At 44.6% G+C, this 25071-nt stretch overlaps 1 protein-coding gene across 1 annotated transcript in view; it reads right to left on the bottom strand.

Moving 5' to 3' along the window:
* Nucleotides 1–1545: 1545 nt before the first annotated feature.
* Nucleotides 1546–25071, bottom strand: part of atp10b (ATPase phospholipid transporting 10B) — a 229701-nt gene continuing 206175 nt past the window's right edge. The window contains exons 15-22 of the mRNA XM_070877209.1: nt 22357–22672; nt 16360–16436; nt 13651–13776; nt 11188–11388; nt 9051–9131; nt 8844–8948; nt 3169–3356; nt 1546–1714 (exon numbers count right to left, since the gene is read on the bottom strand). Of these exons, the coding sequence (XP_070733310.1) occupies nt 1546–1714; nt 3169–3356; nt 8844–8948; nt 9051–9131; nt 11188–11388; nt 13651–13776; nt 16360–16436; nt 22357–22672 (1263 nt within the window). The remainder of the gene's footprint in view (nt 1715–3168; nt 3357–8843; nt 8949–9050; nt 9132–11187; nt 11389–13650; nt 13777–16359; nt 16437–22356; nt 22673–25071) is intronic.

Raw genomic sequence — 25071 nt, 5'->3', positions numbered from 1 at the left:
GAATTTTAAGAATGCAGATTCCACTAGAAAATAACGTATTTTTCGGTACTGTGCAAATATACAGCTTGTTTTGTCTTTCAATGTCTACAAAATAAATTACACAATTTAAGCAAGGTACATTCTTCACACAAATAAAAACAAGAGCTCTGCTTCCTTGAGAATTGTGTTTCTTCATTTACCGCTGGACCAATGACTGTACTCGGCTGCACAGGTTTGTTGTGAATGCATGGTTTGATTTTTGAACTTTCTTCCAGTCTGATTTGCAAACACTATTATTTTCCAATTCCAGGAGTAATGTGCAGGAATCTGAAGCACAATTACCAGTTTACCTGTCTTTATCTTTTTAGAAAAGGTTAAATAAAGAACGAAAAAAAAGTACTTTGTGAAGGTTAGCAGCTCCAGACCAGCTATGATGCTGGTCACTGCTGATCCCGAGTGATACCAACAATAACCGTGAGCACCCCAGCAGTGTTACTGAATTTGGAAGGGAACTCCTAACATCGACTGATATAGCTGACAGCAGTTAATCAAAACATGGAGCAATAGATGGGAGGAGAGAAGACAAATACTCTTATGGAAAGGAGAGTCTTGAATATCTAAAGTTGACCTTGTTCAAAGCATTTAGTCATGAAGCTTTTGTAAACATCAAACTCTCAACAAACAAATATATTTAATATCTTATTAACTGAATGATTCTGATTATTGGGTTTTATTATACACTTTATTCCCAAGCTCTTACTAAGTTAATACACAAATACTCAATTGTGTTGTGTAGTGGGTTAAATAAAAACATATTTTTCTCTCTGCTTGGAAAATCATACAAATTTACATATTTAAGATCAGCCATGATCTTATTAAATGGCAGAACATGCTCGAGGGGCCAAATGGTCTACTCCTATTTTTGCGTTCTAACTAATGGACTGTCATGAAGAGAAACAAATGCTAATAGGACAAACATTGGTAGATTGACATTTAAGCTCATATTGTCTCCTTAACATGACCAGGGAGCTTGAACAATTCTTCAGATAGTGAATACTCATCTTTCATCGGCTGGACATCAATGTGGGTTACACAATATCAGCAATGATAAATGCTCTGGAGCTCTCCTAGATATCCTTTCTCAAAGTTCACAAACTAAACTGTCTGTTCAAACTGTTATTACAGTGATAGTTGATAAATGGCTAGGTCTTTCAAAACTTTGCACAAGCACTGCAGTTTTTTGTTCAGTTAACACAGAAGTCTGTTTACCAAAGAAGTCTTTGAGCTTTTAAGGCTTTTAGGGGAGAGTTGTTTTTAATCAGTATTTAATACTGACTGATAGGAGATAGAATTTCTCTTGTTTCTGAAGCTGATCATGATTGGGTAGCTTCACTAGAGTACTCATCAATTCCATTTTGTGTCCTATTTTCCTGTGACGATGACTCCTGAATATCACATACTGTTGATGGAACTCTGTATTTTTGCTATCCCCACTGGGCCAGAAGAAATAAATTGAGGATCATGATTACTTGCCATAGTACAAGGATGGTCAACATCTTCCATTGGTCATTGATCTCCAGAGTCTGTTAAAGATGAGGTATCGTTTGTTGAGATGTCAAGGGCTTTCCAATCTTTGATGGCTTGAATGCGTTGCTCTTCGTCCAGTTTGTCTAGTTGCCGAGCTTTGAGAACACGTGATGCAAACAATGTGCCTTGCAGACTACGAAATAAATACCTGATAATATAAATAAAGGCATGAAAACTATTTCTGATACTTGCAACAGGTTAAAATAAAAACTACCAAAAAATGGTTCAGGTTTAATTGAAATGCTGTAAAGTCATAAAGTTTATACCATCAAAGTAACATATTTTTTCCATTATCAATGGAAGTTATGTTTGCTAATATAAAACTGTATAATTTTAACCCTCAAAAACAGGTGGGTTTGGGCCAGTGAGAGGTTAAAAAATAAAAAATCTGAAACAGGAACCCAACCTGCCTCAAACCTGCTCACTTCCAGTTTTAATGGAGGTAAGACAAGGGGTAGGTGACCAACCCACTTACAGGAACCTCGTCCATTGCTGAAACCTTTTAAAGGAGGCTGTGAGCTTTTATTTATTTAATATACTATTTTTTTTATTTTTTATTTTTTTAAACAATGTTTCTATTTTTAACTCAGCCGACTAGGTTTTCTGCTGGGCCTCGGGAAATCTGTCAGCTAGGTCTGGATCCATCAGGTAAGTGCCTTTACAGCACTACTTGTGAGTCAGGAGTAGTAGGAATGTTTTCTCCAGGCCCAACAAGCTTACCTGTGAAAACCACCTACACCTCCATGATTTCCCCACCCCCCACCCCGCTGAAAGTTCCCTATCATTAAACTCCCCTCTTTGATCACTGATCCTCAATCTCACCCCGAATCTCCCCCTGCAACCCCCCACCAACTCTGACTCTCCCTAAACCCCCATATCCCTGATCTCCCTCGTCTCCCCCACTCCGTGATCATCAATCCCCCGCACGACCCCCGACTCATCCCCACTCCATTTATCCCCCAGAATCTCCAGCTCTCTCCACCCTTATTCTCTTCCCCGACCTCTGCCACCCCCACGATCTCTCCCTGACATCCCTGTGATCACCCCGACCCCTGCAACCATGCTCTAGCACCACACCTTCCAACCACCTAAGATTTCTCCCCAACATCCCTGTGATCACATCTGACCCATTGTACCACACTCTAATACCACCCCTCACACTGCGCGCCCCCCCCCCCCCCCCACCCCACGCCACCACCCCACACGATCTCTACAACCAACAACCACTAAACATACTTGATCCTCGCCGGCAGCTTTTACTGGACAACTTCAATCAGGCAGACTTCGGGGCGGAGAATTTTTTTTAAATAAAAACAAGCCACTCCTCCTTCCCATGCTCCATAAGCCCGCCCCAATGAATATCAGGGCCTTAGAGTAGCTGGGATGGTTTGCAATTGCTCTTTCTATTCTATAATTGGACTTTCTATTCAATTATAAATAGCAATTTACATGTTCAGTCAGTAGGGGTGAATTTCAACTCGAATGGAGAGAAAAATCAGGCAGTGAGTATAACAGACGACCAATCCACTACCACTCATTTTTCCCCTGCTGAAATTGAATGTCATCCTCCAAGTCATTCTAAAATAACAAATATTAGATTACCTTGGTAACAGGGCTATGATTGGTGTGATGAGACAGATGAGGTAGAAGAGTGGATCAGTCATCTGATGTTGCATTATCCAGTAAGGATTTGACGGATGGTTGCAGGTCACACAGTTGGCACTGTAAACGAGTGTAACCAAAAAGTAGAGAGCAATGCTCCCAATCATTGAAACCCAGTGCAGCAGGGTCTGTCAGAGAAAAATTAAAAACTGTAAGACATAAACTAGTTTAGAAGATCTAACATGGCCACTGATTGTTCTGACCATTGTTTCTGGAGAATGCCCATTCCCTCAGATACAAAGGTCAGCAAAATGGGGCAGAGTATCATATCACTGTCTTTCTGCCCTGTAATGTTGCCCTAGAATTTCTGAAGATTTCCTGAAGTGGTTCTGGAGGGCACTCAGTGAAATGTGATGAGATGGTCTGGCCCCTGGACACTTACCTGACCAACCTCATTGAAATTTTTGAAGAGGTAACAGAGAGAGTAGACAATGGTAATGCAGTAGATTCAATTTATCTAGATTTTCAAAAGGCCTTCAAAAATGTACCCCATAATGGACTGAAGAACAAGATCAGAGAATGCGGATTCAGAGGACAAGTAGCAGAGTGGATAGCTAGCTGGCTTCAATACAGAAAGGAGAGAGTAGGGGTAAAGGGTAGGCATTCACAGTGGCAGAAGGTGGGTAGTGGTGTTCCACAAGGATCAGAGCTGGGACCGCTGTTCTTCACTGTTATGTATGTTAATTTTACCAATATTTAAGACTTGCCACCAGGGGGCACACCTGTGGGAGATCTAAGGGTCACCTGTGCACCCTGGGCAAGCAGGTATAAAAGGTAACCTACCATGCTACTTCCTCATTCTGGAGACACATTAAAGAGACCAAGGTCACATTAGTTTGAGTTTATAATACAGTCTTGTGGAATTATTCTGAACATAACATTCACAATTTACATTAATGATTTAGACATTGGAATCAAAAACACAATTTCTAAATTTGCAGCTGACACCAAATTGGTTGGGGGGGGGGGGGGGGTGCGGGGGGAACTGGTCAATACTGAAGAGAACTGCAACAAATTACAGGAGGACATTAATAAACCTGCAGAATGGGCATATAATTGGCAAATGAAGTTTAACATAGATAAATGTGAGCTATTACATTTTGGTAGGAGGAATAGGGAGGTTACTTATTACTTGGAGGGTGCGAGTCTAGGTGGGGTAGAGGAACAAAGGGATCTTGGAGTACAAATACATAAATCACTAAAGGTTGTGACACAGGTTAGCAATGCCATAAAAAAAGCAAACCAAGCGCTAGGGTTTATTTCTAGAGATATAGAATTGAATAGTAGTGAAGTTATGCTAAACCTGTATCAAACCTTGGTTGGACCACACTTAGTTCTGCGTACAGTTCTGGTCGCCATATTATAAAAGGATATAGAAGCACTGGAGAGGGTGCGGAGTAGATTTACAATGATGATATAAGAAATGCAAGGTATACATATCAGGAAAGGATGAACAGGCTGGGTCTCTTTTCTCTTGAAAAAAGAAGGCTGAGGGGTGACCTAAGTCAGGTCTTTAAAATTATGAAAGGTTTTGACAGAGTGGATACAGAGTGAGTGTTACCACTTGGGGGGAAGAGCACAACTAGAGGCCATCAATATAAGATATAGTCACCAAGAAATCCAATAGGGAATTCAGAAGAAACTTCTTTACCCAAAGAGTGGTGAGAATGTGGAACTCGCTACCACAGGGAGTGGTTGAAGTGAATAGTGTAGATGCATTTAAGGGGAGGCTAGAAAAGCATATGAGGAAGAAAGGAATAGAGGGTCATGCTGATAGATTTAGATGAGGAAAGACAGGAGGAGGCTTGAGTGGAGCATAAATGCTGGCATGGACTGGTTGGGCCGAATGACCTGTTCCTGTTCCATATATCCTATGAAATCCAATTGGTCCACAAATGTCCAGTGCCAGACCAAAATCATCGGAACAAGTGTTTTCTTTTAATTTTAACATCCTTGTATGATGTCTGGATGCAATTGAACCTTCTGGGTATTGATCTCAATCAGCAGCCAAGAAGGCCCTGATCATGGAGGCCCGACGTGTTTCAATTTGCTGTTTTACGAGTACAAAGCCCAGCCACTGGTGGGCCTATGCCTGATGTGCCACTTGTCCAGGACAGGAAATACTGGCACTCCTGGGCCTAGACAGGAGTAATGCACTTCGGGTGTTCTGTTTCTGTCAACACCACACAGGGTGGGGGCAGGAAAAGAATTGGTCCCACTGACAGAGAGCAGTGGTTCAGCAGCTATTAATGAAAATATAGTTTTGCCTTTTTAAATTTTGCAGAATTAATGTTTTCTCTGTTCATTTCAACACTATTTTCATATTTGCAAAGATTTTTGGGACAACATACGGGACAAAACATTAAAAATAAATATGTTATTCTTCACACGACTTGCATATCAATATGTAATATATAAACACGCATTTTTAAATTGTAACCTATCCCCCTTCCTTTTGAAACCATCTTGGGTTAGGAAGGTAGCATTCCTACAGATTACATCAATGGCAGCTGGCAGAAAACTGACAGGATCAGATTGGGTGAAGTCAATGGAAATTAAAATCGGGCAGAGTCTAATCTTTTTCTCTTCACATATCTATAGATACGTGAAGAGAAAAAGATTAGTGAAAACAAACATAGGTCCCTTGCAGTCAGATTCAGGTGAATTTATAATGGGGAACAAGGAAATGGCGGGCCAGTTAAACAAATACTTTGGTTCTGTTTTCACAAAGGAAGACACAAATAACCTTCCAGAAATACGGGGGGACCGAGGCTCTAGTGAGAAGGAGGAACTGAAGGATATCCTTATAAAACGGAAAATTGTGTTAGGGAAATTGATGGGATTGAAGCCCGATAAATCCCCAGGGCTCGATAGTCTGTATTCCAGAGTACTTAAGGAAGTGGCTATAGAAATGGTGGATGCATTGGTGATCATTTTCCAACAGTCTATCGACTCTGGATCAGTTCCTATGGACTGGAGGGTAGCTAATGTAACACCACTGTTTAAAAAAGGAGGGAGAGAGAAAACGAGTAATTATAGACTGGTTAGCCTGACATCAGTAGTGGGGAAAATGTTGGAATCAATTATTAAGGATGAAATAGCAGTGCATTTGGAAAACAGTGAGAGGATCGGTCCAAGTCAGCATGGATTTATGAAAGGGAAATCATGCTTGACAAATCTTCTGGAATTTTTTGAGAATGTAACTAGGAGAGTGGACAAGGGAGAACCAGTGGATGTGGTGTATTTGGACTTTCAAAAGGCTTTTGACAAGGTCCCACACAAGAGATTGGTGTGCAAAATCAAAGCACATGATATTGGGGGTAATGTACTGACGTGTATAGAAAACTGGTTGGCAGACAGGAAGCATAGAGTCGGGATAAACGGGTCCTTTTCAGAATGTCAGGCAGTGACCAGTAGGGTGCCGCAGGGTTCAGTGCTGGGACCCCAGCTATTTACAATATACATTAATGATTTAGATGAAGGAATTGAGCAGATGACACTAAACTGGGTGGCGGTATGAGCTGTGACGAGGACGCTAAGAGGCTGCAGGGTGACTTGGACCGGTTAGGTGAGTGGGCAAATGCGTGGCAGACTTTGGGGGCAAAAACACGAAGGCAGATCATTATCTGAATGGCAGCAGATTAGGAAAGGGGGAGGTGCAACGAGACTTGGGTGTCATGGTTCATCAGTCATTGAAAGTTGGCATGCAGGTACAGCAGGCGGTGAAGGCGGCAAATGGTATATTGGCCTTCATAGCTCGGGGATTTGAGTATAGGAGCAGGGAGGTCTCACTGCAGTTGTACAGGGCCTTGGTGAGGCCTCACCTGGAATATTGCATTGAGTTTTGGTCTCCTAATATGAGGATGGACGTTCTTGCTATTGAGGGAGTGCAGCGAAGGTTCACCAGACTGATTCCCGGGGTGGCGGGACTGACATATGAGGAGAGACTAGATCAACTTGGCCTTTATACATTGGAGTTTAGAAGGATGAGAGGGAATCTCATCGAAACTTATAAGATTCTGACCGGACTGGACAGGTTAGATGCGGGAAGAATGTTCCCGATGAAGGGGAAATCCAGAACCAGGGGACACAGTCTTAGGATAAGGGGTAGGCCATTTAGGACTGAGATGAGAAGAAACTTCTTCACTCAGAGAGTTGATAACCTGTGGAATTCCCTGCGGCAGAGAGTTGTTGATGCCAGTTCATTGGATATATTTAAGAGGAAGTTAGATATGGCCCTTACGGCTTAAGGGATCAAGGGGTAATGGAGAGAAAGCAGGAAAGGGGTCCTGAGGGAATGATAAGCCATGATCTTATTGAATGGTGGTGCAGGCTCGAGGGGCTGAATGGCCTACTCCTGCACCTATTTTCTATGTTTCTATGTTTCTAAAATGGATGATCGATCCAATCCTGTTAGCTTCTGGCCGGGTTGGTTAGGTTTAAATTATCCTCCAATGATATCTCAGCGCTGACTCACCAAATTCTTACTAGATCTCTTCATCCTATAATTGACAGATTTAAAATCTAAGCTCAGTGTTCCCTAATAACTAGTTCTTGATTTGTTGGCATTCACTCTTTTCAACCCAGGTGATGATCTGCAATATGCGTCTTCAGCTAGGTTTCTCAAATATACAACCCGCCATCACTTCGAGTGGGAAGGGATTGGCTTCACTCCCCACTTCACTCTTTTAGTCTATATTTCCTTTTTTTAAAATTCCTTAATGGGACCTGGCATCGCTGGCAAGGCCAGCATTTATTGCCCATCCCTAATTGCCCTTGAGAAGCTGATAAGAGACAACTGAATGGCTTGTTATGCCATTTCAGAGGGCAGTTAAGAGTCAACGACATTGCTGTGGGTCTGGAGTTTCATATAGGCCAGACTGAGTAAGGACGACAGATTTCCTCCCCTGAAGGACATTAGTGAAACAGATGGGTTTTTACAACAATCCAGTAGTTTCATGTCACGATTACTGATACTGATTCATTTAATTAACTGAATTTAAGTTCCCAGCTGGCATGGTGGGATTTGAACTCATGTCTCCAGACCACTAGTCCAGACCTCTGGATTACAATCCAGTAACATAACCACTGTGTTAGCGTTCCCCGACCATTCTTCTTAGATGATCCAACACATCAGATAAACTCACCCCATAGGAAATCCTGAGGTTTAGTAACATTTTAAGGCAGCACACTGTGCCATTATAACTAGCACACAAATTCTACTGCATTGCACATTTTATTTTAAAAAACTAACAGTGGTCATCTTCATTAGCCTATTCAATACAGCCTATTGCTAAAACCTGTTTAGGGGTCACAATAGTTAAAGTAGTTTAACATTCATTTGTTGTTTTGCTTCTTTAAAGACAGTAATACCAACAAATGGAGGATCACGTCTGTAAACCCACAATCTACCACTCCCATGGCACAAGGTAGTCAGCATTCCAACTCATTGCACTACCTCCATTCAGCTTGCCTACTCTAGTCCATACCTTGTTATATTACCACTGTTAACTGCTGTCATTATATCATAGAAGGGAGTTTTAGTGGAATATAACACTGCATTTAGTCACTGTCATATAGACTTTATAGCATGTATTTCAGAGGTCTGTACTTACCCAGGTTTTGCTTTCGATTGCTAGATGTGCTAGGATTGTGAAGAGGGACAGAGTGTTCATGGGTGTTCCAAACGAGAAGACATCAATATTTGAACCTTGATAAGTCTTAAAAAAATGATTAAAGTTTAAAAAAAACATGGTTTCCAGTGAAGGGAAAGTATAAACCTGATCAAGGTTAGCACGGAGTAGGCTGGCAGCCGTACTTACAAAGTATGGAACAAAGAAGCAGACAAGACTTTGATAAAAGGCATCCAACATGGTGATCCAAAAAGTGCTGAGATTGTAGGCCTGAAGAGGAGGTACAAAAACAACATTTTGATTGGTTGCTAGAAAGTTTCTACACGTTTATAAGCATCTCATGCTATTTGGTGATAATCAAGAACCAAAACGTTTTTTGGTGACATTGACAGTCTCCCCCACCCTACCCCCATGTATTTGTAAACATCCTTTCAACACATCTTAGCCAAGAAACTAATCAGTTAACATGCTCCAATGCACCTCTGGAAAAAAAACACTGAAGGAAGTTGGCAAGTGTATAAGAATGTTCTGAGGCAACTTTCCCTCGGATATTCTTTATCTATTTGTGAAGAGTCTGATATGCCATTCCATTTCAAAGCTCACTTCAAGTGCCATAACCTACAAAGCTATGGACCAAGAGCTGGGAAGTTAGATTAGGTTGCACAGTTCTTGGTCGGCCGTCACGGTCACGATGGGCTGAAATGGCCTCCTTCTGTGCTGTAAATTTCTATGATTTTATGATTCATCAAGACTCCAAAATTCTCCATCACCCAAATGCCCAATTAAGTACAAATTTCTAATAAAAACAAAATGACAATTAATTTGAATAATTGTTGACAGTTCCGGTGAAGGAGTTAATAACAGCCTCTCGGGTAAAGAATATATAGTTTAAACATTTAAAAGTTAAACTACAGGATGACTGAATCTAACTATCTATCATTTCACAATCTACACTTTGACAGATTGCACTCGTATTTATAAAACCCAATTCAGTTGTCTCAGTTAGAAACAGCTCAGGGACAGAGGAAACCAGCAGAAAAGTAGGCAGGAAGTCGGGGGGCTGGGGCGCAGGTAAGATTTAAATGAGGCCCAAGAGTTAAAATACCCCAGGCCTAATTTCTGGAGCAGTTGGTGAGTTTCTAACTCACACCACTACTCACACCCAAAATTGGCCCGAAATTAAAATTGGGACAGAATTTTTCGGTAACTGTTTAATGACATGAAACCTCTTGGTTTCCTTCTCTTCTAAAATACATGCAGGTATATGAATGTTATCTATCTAATCGTAGCTAGAAAATGTCCTGCAATGGCTTCTCCTGCATCGTTATCTCTGGTGTCCCCCAAGGATCTATCCTTGGCCCCCTCCTATTTCTCATCTATCTGCTGCCTCTTGCTGATATCATCCGAAAACATGGAGTCCGTTTCCACATATACGCTGACGACATCCAGCTCTACCTCTCCACCACTTCTCTCGATCCCTCCACAGTCTCTAAATTTTCAGACTGCTTGTCCAACATCCAGTACTGGATGAGCAGAAAATGTCTCCAACTAAATATTGGGAAGACCGAAGCCAGTGTCTTTGGTCCCCGCCACAAACTCCATTCCCGAGCCACCAACTCCATCCCTCTTCCGAGCATCTGTCTGAGGCTGAACCAGCCTGTACGCAACCTTGGTGTCATATTTGACCCTGAAATGAGCTTCCGACCACATATTCACCGCATAACTAAAACCCCTTATTTCCATCTCCGTAACATTGCCTGTCTCCGCCCCTATTCTCAGCTCATCTGCTGTTGAAACCCTTATCCATGCCTTTGTTACCTCTAGACTTGACTACTCCAACGCACTCCTGGCTGGCCTCTCATATTCTACCCTACGTAAACTTGAGGTCATGCAAAACTTGGCAGCCCATGTCCTAACTCGCACCAAGTCCCGTTCACCCATCAGCCCTGTGCTCGCTGACCTGCAATGGATCCCGGTTATGTAACAATTAGATTTCAAAATTCTTATCCTTGTTTATAAATCCCTCAAATGCTGCTCTCTTGAGCATTCCTCATTATAATCGCTCAACCATCAGTGGTCGTGTCTGCAGCTGCATAGGCCCTAAGCTCTCAAACTCCCTCCCTAAACCTCTCCGCCTCTCTACCTCTTTTTCCTCCTGCTAGATGCTCCTTAAAACCTACCTCTTTGACCAAGCCCTGCCCTAATGTCTCCTTATTTGGCTTGGTGTCAAATTTTTGGTCTTATAATACACCTGTGAAGCACCTTGGGATGTTTCACTTTACATTAAAGGGGCTATATAAATACAGGTTGTTGTTGTTAACTTTACCCCAGACTGTTGACCACTTCTGTACAGTTCAGGGAGCTCCAAAAGCATTTCTGCAGAAACGTCTTTATCCAGAATTCCACATATTAATGGAGGAAGGGAGGTGAAGAAAAGGTTGAAGAAAATCATCAGCCAATAGTCAATCATAGATGACCCAGTAAAGCCGCAGAAGAACTGGTACCAGAACAGTAGATTCACATAGGCCTGTGGATAAGAAAATGGGGAATAGGATCAGAATACAAACATCCCTGAGATCCTGGCTCAAAACTACTAGAGTTACAAAATGTAATTTTATGGGAAATAGGGGAAAGTGAAAAACAGCTTAACATTAGTGCTCAGTGAGGGAAAGCAATACTCAAAATAGAATATTGCCAAGTTTTTAAGGCATAAAATCCAAGTATCACAGTCTCCATCAAGATTCAAGATAAGATGCAAGGTGAAATCCTCATTATTCTATCCCAATAATTTCCCTTCAATCCAACATCTACACACTTTTTTGTATCATTCTACCATTTCTATTACTAACACCGTGTCCACCTTTCTACAATTGTTCCAGCAGTTCCTGAACTGTGTCACATTCTATAACAGCAAAATACTGCGGTTGCTGGAAATCTGAAATAAAAACAGAAAATGCTGGAAATACTCAACAGATCAGGCAGCATCTGTGGAGAGAGAAACAGAGTAACATATCAGGTCAATGGCATTTCATCAGAACTGGAACAAGTTGGAGATGTAACAGATTTTAAGCAAATGCAGGGGCAAGGAAAGGTGGGATGGGAGTAAAGAACAAAAGGGAAGGTATGTGATAGGGTGGAAGGTAGGAGTAATTCAATGACAAAAGGGATGGACCTCTGCCCCTATTTTTTTTTTACATGGCAGTTGTTGATGATTCTGCCATTCCCATTTAACACTTCCTGTGGACTCATCTTTTGTTTGTTTACATGTCCCATTACCATCTCCTTTTGCTTTGTACTATCATACCTTTTGTTCAGCTTAATGATATAAGCAGCCCAATTATTGTGTTAGCACAGAATGCAAGATGATTCTGAAAGGACCACAACATGGTAAGTCTGGCACCTGTCGAGCTAAAAGTCAAAGTCCTTTGAGTCTATGGAGCGCGAGAGTCTATGGAGCATCCTCCTCTGTTTCGGATGCCCCCAAAAATTCATCACCATCCTCTGCCTGCTCCACAACGACATGCAGGCCATGATCCTTACCACCGGTTTCATCACAGACCCAATCCATGTCCGGACCGGGGTCAAACAGGCTGCGTCATCGCCTCAACCCCCTTCTCAATCTTCCTTGCCGCCATGTTCCACCTCTCAGGAAACAAGCTCCCCGCTGGAGTGGAACTAAACTACAGAACCAGTGGGAACCTGTTCAACCTTCGCTGTCTCCAGGCCAGGTCCAAGACCACCCCAACCTCTGTCGTCGAGCTACAGTACGCGGACGACACCTGCGTCTGCACACATACAGAGGCTTAACTCCAGGATATAGTCGACATATTTACTGAGGCGTACAGAAGCATGAACCTTATGCTAAGCATCCGTAAGACAAAGGTGCTCCACCAGCCTGTCCTCGCCGCACAGCACTGCCCCCCAGTCATAAAGATCCAGGGCGCGGCCCTGGACAACGTGGACCACTTCCCATATCTCAGGAGCCTCCTATCAACAAGAGCAGGCATTGACGACGAGATCCAACACTGCCTTCAGTGCGCCAGTGAAGCCTTCGGCCGCCTGAGGAAAAGAGTGTTTGAAGACCAGACCCTCAAAACTGCCACTAAGCTCATGGTCGACAGGGCTGTAGTAATACCCGCCCTCCTGTATAGCTCAGAGGCGTGGACCATGTACAGTAGACACCTCAAGACGCTGGAGAAATACCACCAACAATGTCTCCGCAAGATCCTACAAATCCCCTGGGAGGACAGACGCACCAACATTAGCGTCCTCGACCAGGCCAACATCCCGAGCATTGAAACACTGATCATACTTGATCAGCTCCGTTGGGCAGGCCACATTGTTCGCATGCCAGACACGAGACTCCCAAAGCAAGTACTCTCCTCGGAACTCCTTCACGGCAAACGAACCAAAGGTGGGCAATGGAAACGTTACAAGGACACCCTCAAAGCCTCCCTGATAAAGTGCAACATCCCCACTGACACCTGGGAGTCCCTGGCCAAAAACTGCCCAAAGTGGAGGAAGTGCATCCGGGAGGGCGCTGAGCACCTCGAGTCTCATCGCCGAAAGCATGCAGAAATCAAGCACAGGCAGCGGAAAGAACGTGCGGCAAACCTGTCCCACCCACCCTTTCCCTCAACGACTATCTGCCCCACCCAGATTCTGTGGCTTTCGTATTGGACTGTTCAGCCACCTAAGAACTCATTTTAAGAGTGGAAGCAAGTCTTCCTTGATTCCGAGGCACTGCCTATTATGATGATGGAGCTAAAAGTTCATTTTGTCCACTTACCACATTCTTGTAAAAGAAGTAAATGATCATGTTGGCCAATCGAGTGTAGCACCAGTGACCATGTACTAGCAGCAGCTTTTTTAGGTGCTTAAAGTGAGAGATCGCAAAATCACTAGCCATCACAGCCTACGAACACAAAAGATTATACAAGTGAAAACTTTATATATTACATAAAATATACAGCCCAAAAACAGGCCATTTGGCCCAACCAGTCCATGCCAGCGTTTATGCTCCACTCGAGCCTCCTCCATCTTTCCTCATGTAAATCTATCAGCATAACCCTCTGGGCCCATGTTTTGGCTTCAGTTGCTCCTGATTTTTTGGAGCAACTGGTGTAGAACGGAGTATCTTAGAAATTCAAATTCTCGGCATTTAGTTTGCTCCAGTTCTAGTCAATTAGAACAGTTTCACTTTGGAACAGAATTTTTTTTTCAAAAGGGGGTGTGTCCGGCTACTTACGCCTGTTTTCAAAGTTTCGGCAGTGAAAACTTACTCCAAACTAACTTAGAATGGAGTAAGTGAAGATTTTTGTACGCTCGAAAAAACCTTGTCTACACTTTAGAAAATCAGGCGTAGGTTACAAATCAGGCGTAGGGAATGGTGGGAGGGGGAGGGTTTAAAGGGAAGTTTACAAACATTAAACACTTCAGTTTTACAAATAAAGAGCCATCATCAATAATAAATGATAAAAACATCGATAAATCAACCAATAAATCAATCAAAAAAAATAAATAAGAAATAATTTTTTTTTTTAAATCAACAGAATAAAACATTTTCTACTTACCGACTGCAGCACCGGGAGCCCTCCAACAGTGTGCTGGGATGGCCCCCAGTGTGTCTCTGTCAGTGTCTCTATCTCTCTGTCTGTCTGTGTGTGTCTCACTCTCTGTCTGTCAGTGTCTGTGTTTCTCACAGCGAGGGGAGGGGGTAGAGGGAGAGAGGGGGGGCAGGGGGAGGGGAGGGGGAGAAGGGGGAGGGAAGGGGGAAGGGGGAGAAGGGGGAGGGAAGAGGGAAAGAGGAGGAGGAGGAGAAAGTGGAGTGAGGAGGAGAAAGTGGGGGGAGGAGGAGGGGGGGATGAGGAGAAGGGGGGAAAGAGGAGGAGAAGGGGGGGAAAGAGGAGGAGATGGGGGGAGAGGGGAAAGGGAAAAGGGGGGAGGAGAAGGGGGGGAGGATAAGGGCGGGAAAGGAAGGGGGAAAGGAGAAGGGGGAAAGGAGAAGGGGGAAAGGAGAAGGGGGGAAAGGAGAAGGGGGGAAGGAGAGGGGGGGGGAAAGGAGAAGGGGGGAGGAGAAGGGGGGGGAGGAGAAGGGGGGGGAGGAGAAGGGGGGGAAGGAGAAGGAGAATGGGGGGGGAGGAGAAGGTGGGGGGGAGGAAGGAGAAGGTGGGGGGGGAGGCTGAAAGGGCCGGGCCCAAGACTTCGGGCAGGGCCCGTCCCCAGCACCAGATTTACAGGTAGGTGGCGTTGGGTCGGGTCAGGATCGGGAGCACGGGTCCGGTCTGGGTCGGGGGTGGTGGGGGGGCAGGATGGAGGTCGGGTTGGTTCGGGTAGGGAGGGAGCGCGGGTCGGTTCGTGTCGGGGGCGGGGGGAGGGAGGTCAGGTTGGGTCGGGAGCGCAGGTCTGGTCGGGGGGGTGGTGGGAGGGAGGTCAGTTCAGTTCGGGTCGGGGGAGAGGGAGGTCAGGTCGGGGTGGGGGGAGCGCGGGTCGGTTCGGGTCCGGTCCGGGGTGGGGGGGGGAAGCGGGAGTCAAGTCGGGTCGGGAGGAAGCAGGAGCTGGGCGTGGGAGGAGCCTTATGCACGCAGCCCCAGTGAGGCCATTCGGCCAGGGCTAGGGGGCTGCATCCTTCCAGCCCCTCCCACACAGTTTTGGGCGCCTCCCACACAGTTTTGGGCGCCTGGAGCTACTGCACATGCGCGCCCACTGTTGCGCGCATGTGCAGAGGTCCCGGCACTGTTTTCAGCGCAGGGGCCTAGCTCTGCCCCCCACAGCTCGTGCTGCGCCGCGCCGAGGGCCAGAGGACCAGCAGGGAGCCGGAGAATCTGGAAGTTTTTTTAGACGCACTTTGTGGCGCGAAAAACGGACGTCCAGGTCACGACGCGGCCCGAAACTTGGGCCCTCTATTCCTTTCTCCCTCAGATGCGTATTGATCCACCCATTAATGCATCGATACTGTTCGCCTCAACCACTCGCTGTGATAGCAAGTTCCACATTCTCACCATTCTCTTGGTAAAGAAGTTTCTTCTCAATTCCCATTTGATTTCTTGATGATTATCTTATATTGATGGCCTCCGGTTTTGCTCTTCCCCATGAGTGGAAACACTCTCTGTGTCTACGCTATCAAAATCTTTCATAATTTTAAAGACCTCTATTAGATCACCCCTCACCCTTCTCTTTTCAAGAGAAAAGAGGCCCAACCTCTTTATCCTTTCCTGATGGGTATAACCTCATACTTCTGATATCATCCTTGTAAATCTGTTTTGCACCCTCTCTATATCCTTATTATAATATGGTGACCAGAACTGTACACAGTACTCCAAGTGTATTTAAAGCAGGACAGCTCAGCATGAATGCACATATCAGTTTAAGTGGGATTTCATACCATGCTATGGAGGTGGAAGAATAGTACGCTAACTCATTGTACCACCCAGTCTTCCAGTCGTATCCATTCTTTATTTGATTAGCACAGGAAGTTAGGTTTCAGTAAGTACTGTACCTGCATTCCTTCTTGACCAGAGATTCCAATGCCCACATCAGCAGCCTGGATCATACTGACATCATTGGCCCCATCACCTGGAAGATAAAGTATATTGTTGCATGTTTTAACATGCCCTTCATCAGTTATGCACAGATTGATCACAAACAAGATTTTGCCGTTGCCCTGTGTCTCCTTTAAATACAAGCTAAGTAATGTATGGCAAATAGTGCAACTATGAAAGTACAGAGATAACAGGAACAGACCAGTTGGTCCATGAGTCCATCTCATACTGTCATGGTGCATTTAAGCATCATTATTCCCAACACGCCAACCCAGCAATAGCCATGGAATCACTTGGAAAAAGCAAAAAAGCCAATTCAGGGGGAAAAGATAATCTGGGAAATTCTTCTCCAACCCCCAAAGGCGATCAGACGAGTTCGAAGACATCACAGTGACCGTAAAATATCACCCAATATTCCACCTACCTTTTATATGCTGTGATATCAGTCAAGCCAGAAACCCATCCAGCTACCTTTGAGTGCTTGCAGAGAATCTGTGCACATTGCATGAGCAGCCAACTTGTTCTAATGGTAACTGACTCGCTGGGAAAACAAATATCTCCTGAGATCTAAACCAGTTCTATGCTTACACAACTTAATATATCAAATAATCCACCCTCATGGATTGTCTAGTCCCTTCATTATGTTCAAGACCTCAATTAAATCTTCCCGAGGTCGACACTTTTCTAGAGTAAAGACCTAGCTGTCCACGACTATGATGGTATACAAGCTATAATATTTCCTGTAAAATTTAATTAAGTCATTCACAATATCAATCCTTGTCAAATCATGTGATTCAATCACATTAGCCTTAAGTATGAGCCCATCATGGAATAACATGCTTAGTCGTGTGTTCCAAGGCAGTAACACATCTCAGATCAATATTGGTAAACTTTTATGTTGTGACATGATTTCTACCCCTTGAACTGTTATTGTCTTGTAATATTGCAGACTGTGTACAAGAGGACCAATACTGACAACGACCCTGCACTTTCAGTACTTCCTATAACAGGCAAGAACTCAGGTCTACTATAAGGCAAAAATCCTGCAAGAGGGATTGTGTTTTACATACCTTTTTTTGCTGGGTTACATGATTTAGCATAATATTAGAATATTTGTCATGATACAGCTTGCTTAGTATTCCAACATGACATGAATAAACATGGGGTAGGATGACTTCGCACACAATTAATTTCTGATCTTGATTGTAATAATGGGAGTGAGGGGCTCCTAGTGTGGGGGTGGGAAAACAAACATTTCATGGACTCTTTTCATGTTGATTAGCAAGAGATATCAAGCAGTAGCCCAGGAGCAGGTCAGTGAGCAATAGGGCATATCTATAAAAATCAAGAAGTAAAATGTAATTTTTGGGTAAATATTGCACCTTCATATTATCGTTAACGTTCATAAACAGTGGGAAGCACAGAGGGTTAAACTCTGGCTTATAATCTAGATATATGGCATGAAATATTCCGCTGCTGTTACATGGAGCAGCATAAACTCAGCTTCAACTGGGCACTGGTCCAGAATGCCAATCTATTCCCAATTCACCACTAAATGACAATCTCACTCACAGAGGCCAGAACGATTGCTGGTGTGCGAAGTGGAACAATTTATACCAGTGCAGTAAGGATGCTTCCTTGACAGGGCTAAAACATGTATTGGGGCTGAGTAGGAAGAGCTTTACTCAACAGCGTGTTGTGCTTTAATGGACTTTGGAGCACTCGATACTAATATAGGGAGCACTCGATATTAATATCGGGAGCATTCGATTCTAATATCGGGAGCACTCGATTCTAATATCAGGAGCACTCGATTCCAATATCATGCGAGAAAATGAAGAAGAGGTCCTAATCCATAGCTATGACACCCTTCACACTGATGAGCACAACAAACTCCAAAATGAGATAAATATATGTTTTTAAATTGACAAAAAAACCTCCAATATATTTTGACTCATGAATTTTAGCAAACGTGAATTAATGATTTAGATGAAGGAATTGAGTGTAATATTTCCAAGTTTGCGGATGACACTAAACTGGGTGGCAGTGTGAGCTGTGAGGAGAACGCTAAGAGGCTGCAGGGTGACTTGGACAGGTTAGGTGAGTGGGCAAATACATGGCAGATGCAGCATAATGTGGATAAATGTGAGGTTATCCATTTTGGGGGCAAAAACACAAAGGCAGAATATTATCTGGATGGCGGCAGATTAGGAAAAGGGGAGATGCAATGAGACCTGGGTGTCATGGTTCATCAGTCACTAAAAGTGGGCATGCAGGTACAGCAGGCGGTGAAGAAGGCAAATGGTATGTTGGCCTTCATAGCTAGGGGATTTGAATATAGGAGCAGGGAAGTCTTACTGCAGTTGTTCAGAGCAGTGTGGCCTCACCTGGAATATTGTGTACAGTTTTCGTCTCCTAATCTGAGGAAGGACGTTCTTGCTATTGAGGGAGTGCAGCGAAGGTTCACCAGACTGATTCCAGGGATGGCAGGACTGTTATATGAGGAGAGACTGGATCAACTGGGCCTTTAGAAGGATGAGAGGGAATCTCATAGAAACGTATAAGATTCTGACGGGACTGGACAGGTTAGGTACGGGAAGAATGTTCCCGATGTTGGGGAAGTCCAGAACCAGGGGACATAGTCTTAGGATAAGGGGTAGGCCATTTAGGACTGAGCTGAGGAGAAACTTCTTCACTCAGAAAGTTGTTAACCTATGGAATTCCCTGCCGCAGAGAGTTGTTGATGCCAGTTCATTGGATATATTCAAGAGGGAGTTAGATATGGCTCTTACGGCTAAGGGGATCAAGGGGTATGGAGAGAAAGCAGGAAAGGGGTAATGAGGGAATGATCAGCCATGATCATATTGAATGGCGGTGCAGGCTCAAAGGGTCGAATGGCCTATTCCTGCACTTATTTTCTATGTTTCTATGTTTCCACCACAACCACAGGGGAGGCATTGTGGAAATGTCATCACTGGAAAAGCCTTACATCGGCAGTTCATAATTGAACGCTTTGCTTGAAGAGTGCACGGCACATTTGACCATTGCCTGGCCATTCTATCCAACTATGTTGACTATTCCCCCTCTTATTCTGCAAATCATACACTACACAGGAATGGTTAAGGTGAACAAAAACATTTATTCAATATTGTAAACTTTGTAACCTTAATTGTGAAACTTTAATAAAATAACATAAATGAGCTGCATCAAGCAGTGTGATCATTCAACAGCAACATTATGAACAACATAAATTGGAACAAAATAATAAAATATAAAATATAGGATGCATCCAGCATCAACAATATATTGCAGCAATCCCTGCCCCACTATTTTTTACCACCGTCTTTTCCCCCTTTTCCCCTTCACCTCCCTTGCTTGCTGCTCCCAACCCAAATGTTATCACGATAGCTTGCAGCAACTTTGCCAGAGCGTTGCTGTGTTGGGGAGAGAGACAATGGAGATGCCGCCTGGAGACACACTGGACCAGCTCCTGGAGTGGAAGGACCAGCTTCTGACTGGCTAGCCTCTTCATTGGCGTTGCCAGTAACTGGTGGTTTGAGGTTGGATGTCACATTTGGAAACACAGAGAGTATGGTGGGAGGGTTTATGGACTGCCCAAGCTGAAGCAAAGCTTGTGCCTGTGATGCACCATATTCTGCAAGGCTACGTGCCACACTCTCCGGGACTCCAGTGTCACTGCTGGAGGCCACCAGCCTCGTGTGGGCACTGATGGCCTCGCACATTTCATGGCTCGCACCGACAATCTGTGACCCTACCTCCGTAATGGTCGCAGTGAGAGTCTCGATGGTCACTGGAATCCTACCCAAGACATCAAGGAGCTGACGGGTGAGGTGGATGCTCTCCCTGGGCATTCCCACCATGTCCAGTTCCACGTCTGCCTGTCTGTCAGCAGACCAACTTTGCCGACTCACCCTCCGGAGAGATTGCATATGGGATTCGATCCTAGAACTGCGTTGCTGCACTCCACTAGCCCTAGGAGCCTTGGTGTTGTCAAACCCCGAGAAGGTTACATCGTCGTTCTCAGACGAGGGGAGTGCCAGTGGTAAAAGTGGGGTGGATTGCATCTGCGCCTGAGTGGGCTGATCGGAAAACTAGTCCTCCTCTTCTTCCTCTTCCTCCACATGATGGCCTGACGCAGATGGGTGCCTTGAGGAATGCTGCGCCTATGTCTGGTCATCTAGAAGTAGAAAGCAACAGACGATTGGTTAGCAGCAGAGAAGGGGGCAGGCTGACATGAGGAAGGTCACATTGCACAGGTTCATTTGAAGGATTGCCACTACTCCATTATATCTAGTCCAGAGACACTGCATGACATTGCCCGAACCCTAGGCAGAGACACGGCATGACATTGCCCAACCCTAGACCAGAGACACCATAACATTGCACCAACCCAGCCCAGGGAGCGTGCAGGACTTACCTTCATTTTCCGAGTGGGGTATCAGTGCCCCCAGTGACAGTTGCCCGACCTGAGATGCCGATGAGGTCTACCACTCATTCTTCAATGTCAGAGAGTGGCAGGGTCTGAGGCGGACCGCCACCTGTCCGCACCTACTCGCGCCGGTTATGTGACTTCTTTGCCTGCAAAGATGAAAATAAGAATGGTTACAAGCGGGTCCATCTGTTCTTGTGGCACACACAGATAGCCACCAAAGTACTTATACCATAATGCCTGAATATAATACTGTCCTCTGTTTAATGACCTTGGAAGTTGCACGTGGTTCATCGAAGTGCAGGGACATCTTATGAAATCTCAGAAAGCAATCTTAAAAATGTGTAAAGATCATTCATGGTAAACAGGGTGCCAAACTAAGCCTATCTTTGTGTCATGCATTTTACGAGGCAACCCACAGAGTGCTGAGAGACAACAACAGCATGAGAACACCCACAGGCTGCTGACAGGCACCAAAAGCATGAGAACAAATAGTGTGTCAGATTTATAATTGAAGTAATGAAGGAGTGTATGAATTGTACTCACTCGAACGACCCTCGAAAGATCATTGAACTTTTTTCGGCACTGTTTCTCACTCCTGACCACTGTGTCTGAGGCAGAGACCTCAGCGATTTCCCTCCAAATGCATTGGAAAATGGATGGCAGTGGTCTTGATCCACCCCTACGAAGTAACTTCTTCCATTTTCTTGCCACAGCCCACACTCGAGCTTTGTTATACTCCTGGCTCAATTGCCTGGCACGCTGTCTTGCTTCCTCGTCCTCCACCATGATAATCCAAATTTAAAATGGCTGATTCAGCAGCGGGTGTACTGCGCATGCATGCTGCCATGCCCTGCATTAGCGTTGGTGATCAGACAGCAGACCAGAAGCGCGGGAAGAAAGAAAAAATAATTGCGCATGCGCAGAGTGGCCGTTTTTTTAGCGCCGGAACTTTCGGCTCTGGTGCACAAATTCTGTGGTGCAACACCAGAGTTAGTGCCAACGCTCCTTGTGAACTTTCATTTGGCGATAGTTGCGTGCTCTGGCGCTGACGCTAACCTGGCTCTAAATTTTTGATTTCACCACGAATTTTGCCTGGAAACGGGCATAAACACAAAAAACTGAAAATCCAGTCCGTAGAATGTTGGGAATCAGAGTTCAAGCTCACAATGGTTAGTATAATATTAAGTCTTGAATACTGATCACCCGAGGTAGAAATCCACACACTTCATTACTGAAGATCCTGCATTACCCAGAGAGCGACTGATTGCTAGTTTTGGCCAGATTGGCCTTATGAGAAATTTCTTGTGCATGTGATCTGATGCAATCTTAAAGCATAGTTGGGCTGAAGTTACCAAAGGATTTGGGGAGTGGAAGGGGAGGGTGGTGGGGAGAAAATATTGGCATCTAATTGTATTAAGAAAAACCCAAGTCTCAAATAACTAGTCAAGAATGAGAAGTTCTTTTCCACATATTTAAAGAATAATAGAAAAAGGATATATACCTATTGCTAGTGTCATGACCTTCAGATGATCTCGGACCAGCTTGATTACCATGCTTTTCTGCAGAGGAGTGGAACGGCAACACAGCACAGATTGGCAACACTTCGCCAGATCTAGGAACTTCTTCTGTAGGTTCCCACAGAAGATCACATTCAATGTGTTTCCGTCAATCACCAGACCAAAGCTGGGCTTAGTGGTGGGTTTGAATGCAGAGGAAACGGGTGCAAAGTTCACAGTTAATTTGGAAGTAGTGCGATTTACTCCATTGCACTCTCTCACTTCTTTCAAGATGCAATCCAGCAAAGATTCACAGGTTTCCTGTTAAATAAAAAAAAATTTAAAATTACGGTTTAGAAAATAGATATTTTTTTAAATAAGCTACAGCCAGGGATCACTCCAACTATCTGTTCATGTCTAACACTGTACAGGACATGCCTATAATATATTTACTATGAAATATAAAATCTGCCAGATTTTCACAAATAAGGATGAGACAGCCAAGCTCAGTTCAGCTTTCAATTTCAGTTTAAAAAATGTTATGGAACTCTCAAGTAGACTTCATATGCGTGATCCTAATTGCAATTTAATTTTGTAAAGGAGGCCGAGCAACGATTTCTACATATAACTGGAGTATTTAAAAAAAAGACAATTAGATAGCAGCATGCTTTCCAAAAGCTGATAGGATTTCTGCCCAGCTTCATCTCTGCCCCTCCCTATAGTTGGTTACAAAGCAGCAATGAGAGAGTTGTTAGCATTTCAGCTGAATATCCTCCCAGAACAATGCACACAGACTTAATAAAGGCAAGAAAATTATGAAAAATATCAGAACAAAAATGAATGCATGAATGTACACCCTCAGACTAACAATTGTGGGCTCGGAATCTCCATGAGGAGAGTTGCGCCTCTGTGAGACGGGTTGTGCCCATTGATGGTCTGCAGAGTTTTGTGGTCAGCTCATTTGCATATCCAATGGAGGAGTCATTAGTGTACATCATGTATGAAATGGGAGTAGTGTGCTGAGGCGTTTGGATATTAAAGCACAATTTAAAAAACATCAGTTCTAATTGAAGATTGCAAACCATCAGTTATCATGAATTTCTTCCTTGAAGAGGTTAGGCAGGGTCAAATCTTTTAAGGATGAAGGCGCCATGACAAACTCCAGCATATCACATGTTGACAACATGAAAACAACATAACATGTTATGAATAATCTCTACATTCAGGGAGTGGAAGCTGTGGTGTCCTTATACCTTACTATAGAATCACACAAGGCATGTACTGCAGACAAAGTCACTACGTGACCTGAATCTTTATTCCCAGGACCAAGAAGTGATGACCCTGCGTGGGACCTCCCTTTATATACCTGGATGACCAGGTGAGGAGTGTCTCCCACAAGTTCACCCCCTGTGGTCAAGGTGTGCATTACTCAGGTGTATACAGTGTACAGTGTTGTTACATAAGGGTTACAGTTATGTGAAGGTTACAAACATGACATCACCTCCCCCCAATGTCTTTGGGTCAAAGATTGAGTCTTTCAGGCGGTCGACGCTCTCTCGTGGAGCGCCGCAGTTGGGGCTCTGGTGGTTGGGCCTTGGCATGCGTCTCTGTCGCCTGAGGTGATTCCAGCCTGTCCGGGCTGGCCGCAGGGACTGTGCATGCAGGTGAATGTCCTTGTTGCTCGTTCACTGGCAGTGGTGTGGGTGACATCTCATGATCTTCCTCAGGTTCCTCAGTGTCCATGCTGAACCTTTTCTTTACTTGGTCCAGATGTTTGCGGCATATCTGCCCATTGTTAAGTCTGACCACTATGACCCTATTCCCCTCTTTGCCAATTACAGTACCCTCAAGCCACTTGGGTCCCAAAGCATGATTGAGAACGAATACAGGGTCATCGATTTCTATGCATCTCTCCACTGAGTTGCGATCATGGCACTCGATTTGGGACTGGCGCTTGCCCTCAACAATGTCTGACAGGGCTGGATGAATGAGGGACAGCCGCGTTTTAAGCATGCGTTTCATGAGTAGTCCCGCGGGTGGGACTCCCGTGAGCGAATGCAGCCGGGACCTATAGGCTAGCAGGAGGCGCGATAGGTGGTACTGAAGGGAGGGTCCTTGAATCCTGAGCATGCCCTGTTTTATGATTTGAACCCCACGTTCCGCCTGGCCATTGGAAGCCGGCTTGAACGGTGCTGTCCTGACGTGTTTGATACCATTACCCGACATGAACTCCTGGAATTTATAGCTAGTGAATCAGGGGCCGTTGTCGCTAACCAGGATGTCCGGCAAGCCGTGGGTCGCAAAGACCATACACAGACACTCCACGGTGGTAGATGTCGTGCACAAATTCAATATGATGCACTCGATCCATTTCGATTATGCATCGACAATTATCAGGAACATTTTTCCCACGAACGGGCCCGCGTAGTCTACGTGAATACGTGACCATGGCCTGGTGGGCCAGGGCCACGGGCTGAGTGAGGCCTCCCTGGGGGCATTTCCCAGCTGAGCACACGTCGTGCACCTGCGAACCCAGTGTTCCAGGTCTGAGTCAATTCCCGGCCACCATACACGTGACCGGGCAATGGCCTTCATTAGCACGATGCCTGGGTGCTCGCTGTGGAGTTCCCTGATGAATGCTTCCCTTCCTTTTTGGGGCAATGACTACCCGGCTGCCCCATAGCGGGCAGTCAGCTTGGATGGAGAGCTCGTCCATCCGT

This window comes from Pristiophorus japonicus, chromosome 4 (genome assembly GCF_044704955.1).
Source record: "Pristiophorus japonicus isolate sPriJap1 chromosome 4, sPriJap1.hap1, whole genome shotgun sequence".
Lineage (NCBI taxonomy): Eukaryota > Metazoa > Chordata > Chondrichthyes > Pristiophoridae > Pristiophorus > Pristiophorus japonicus.
Note: the sequence above shows the minus strand (reverse complement) of the source record. Positions and strands in the feature narration are given on the sequence as shown.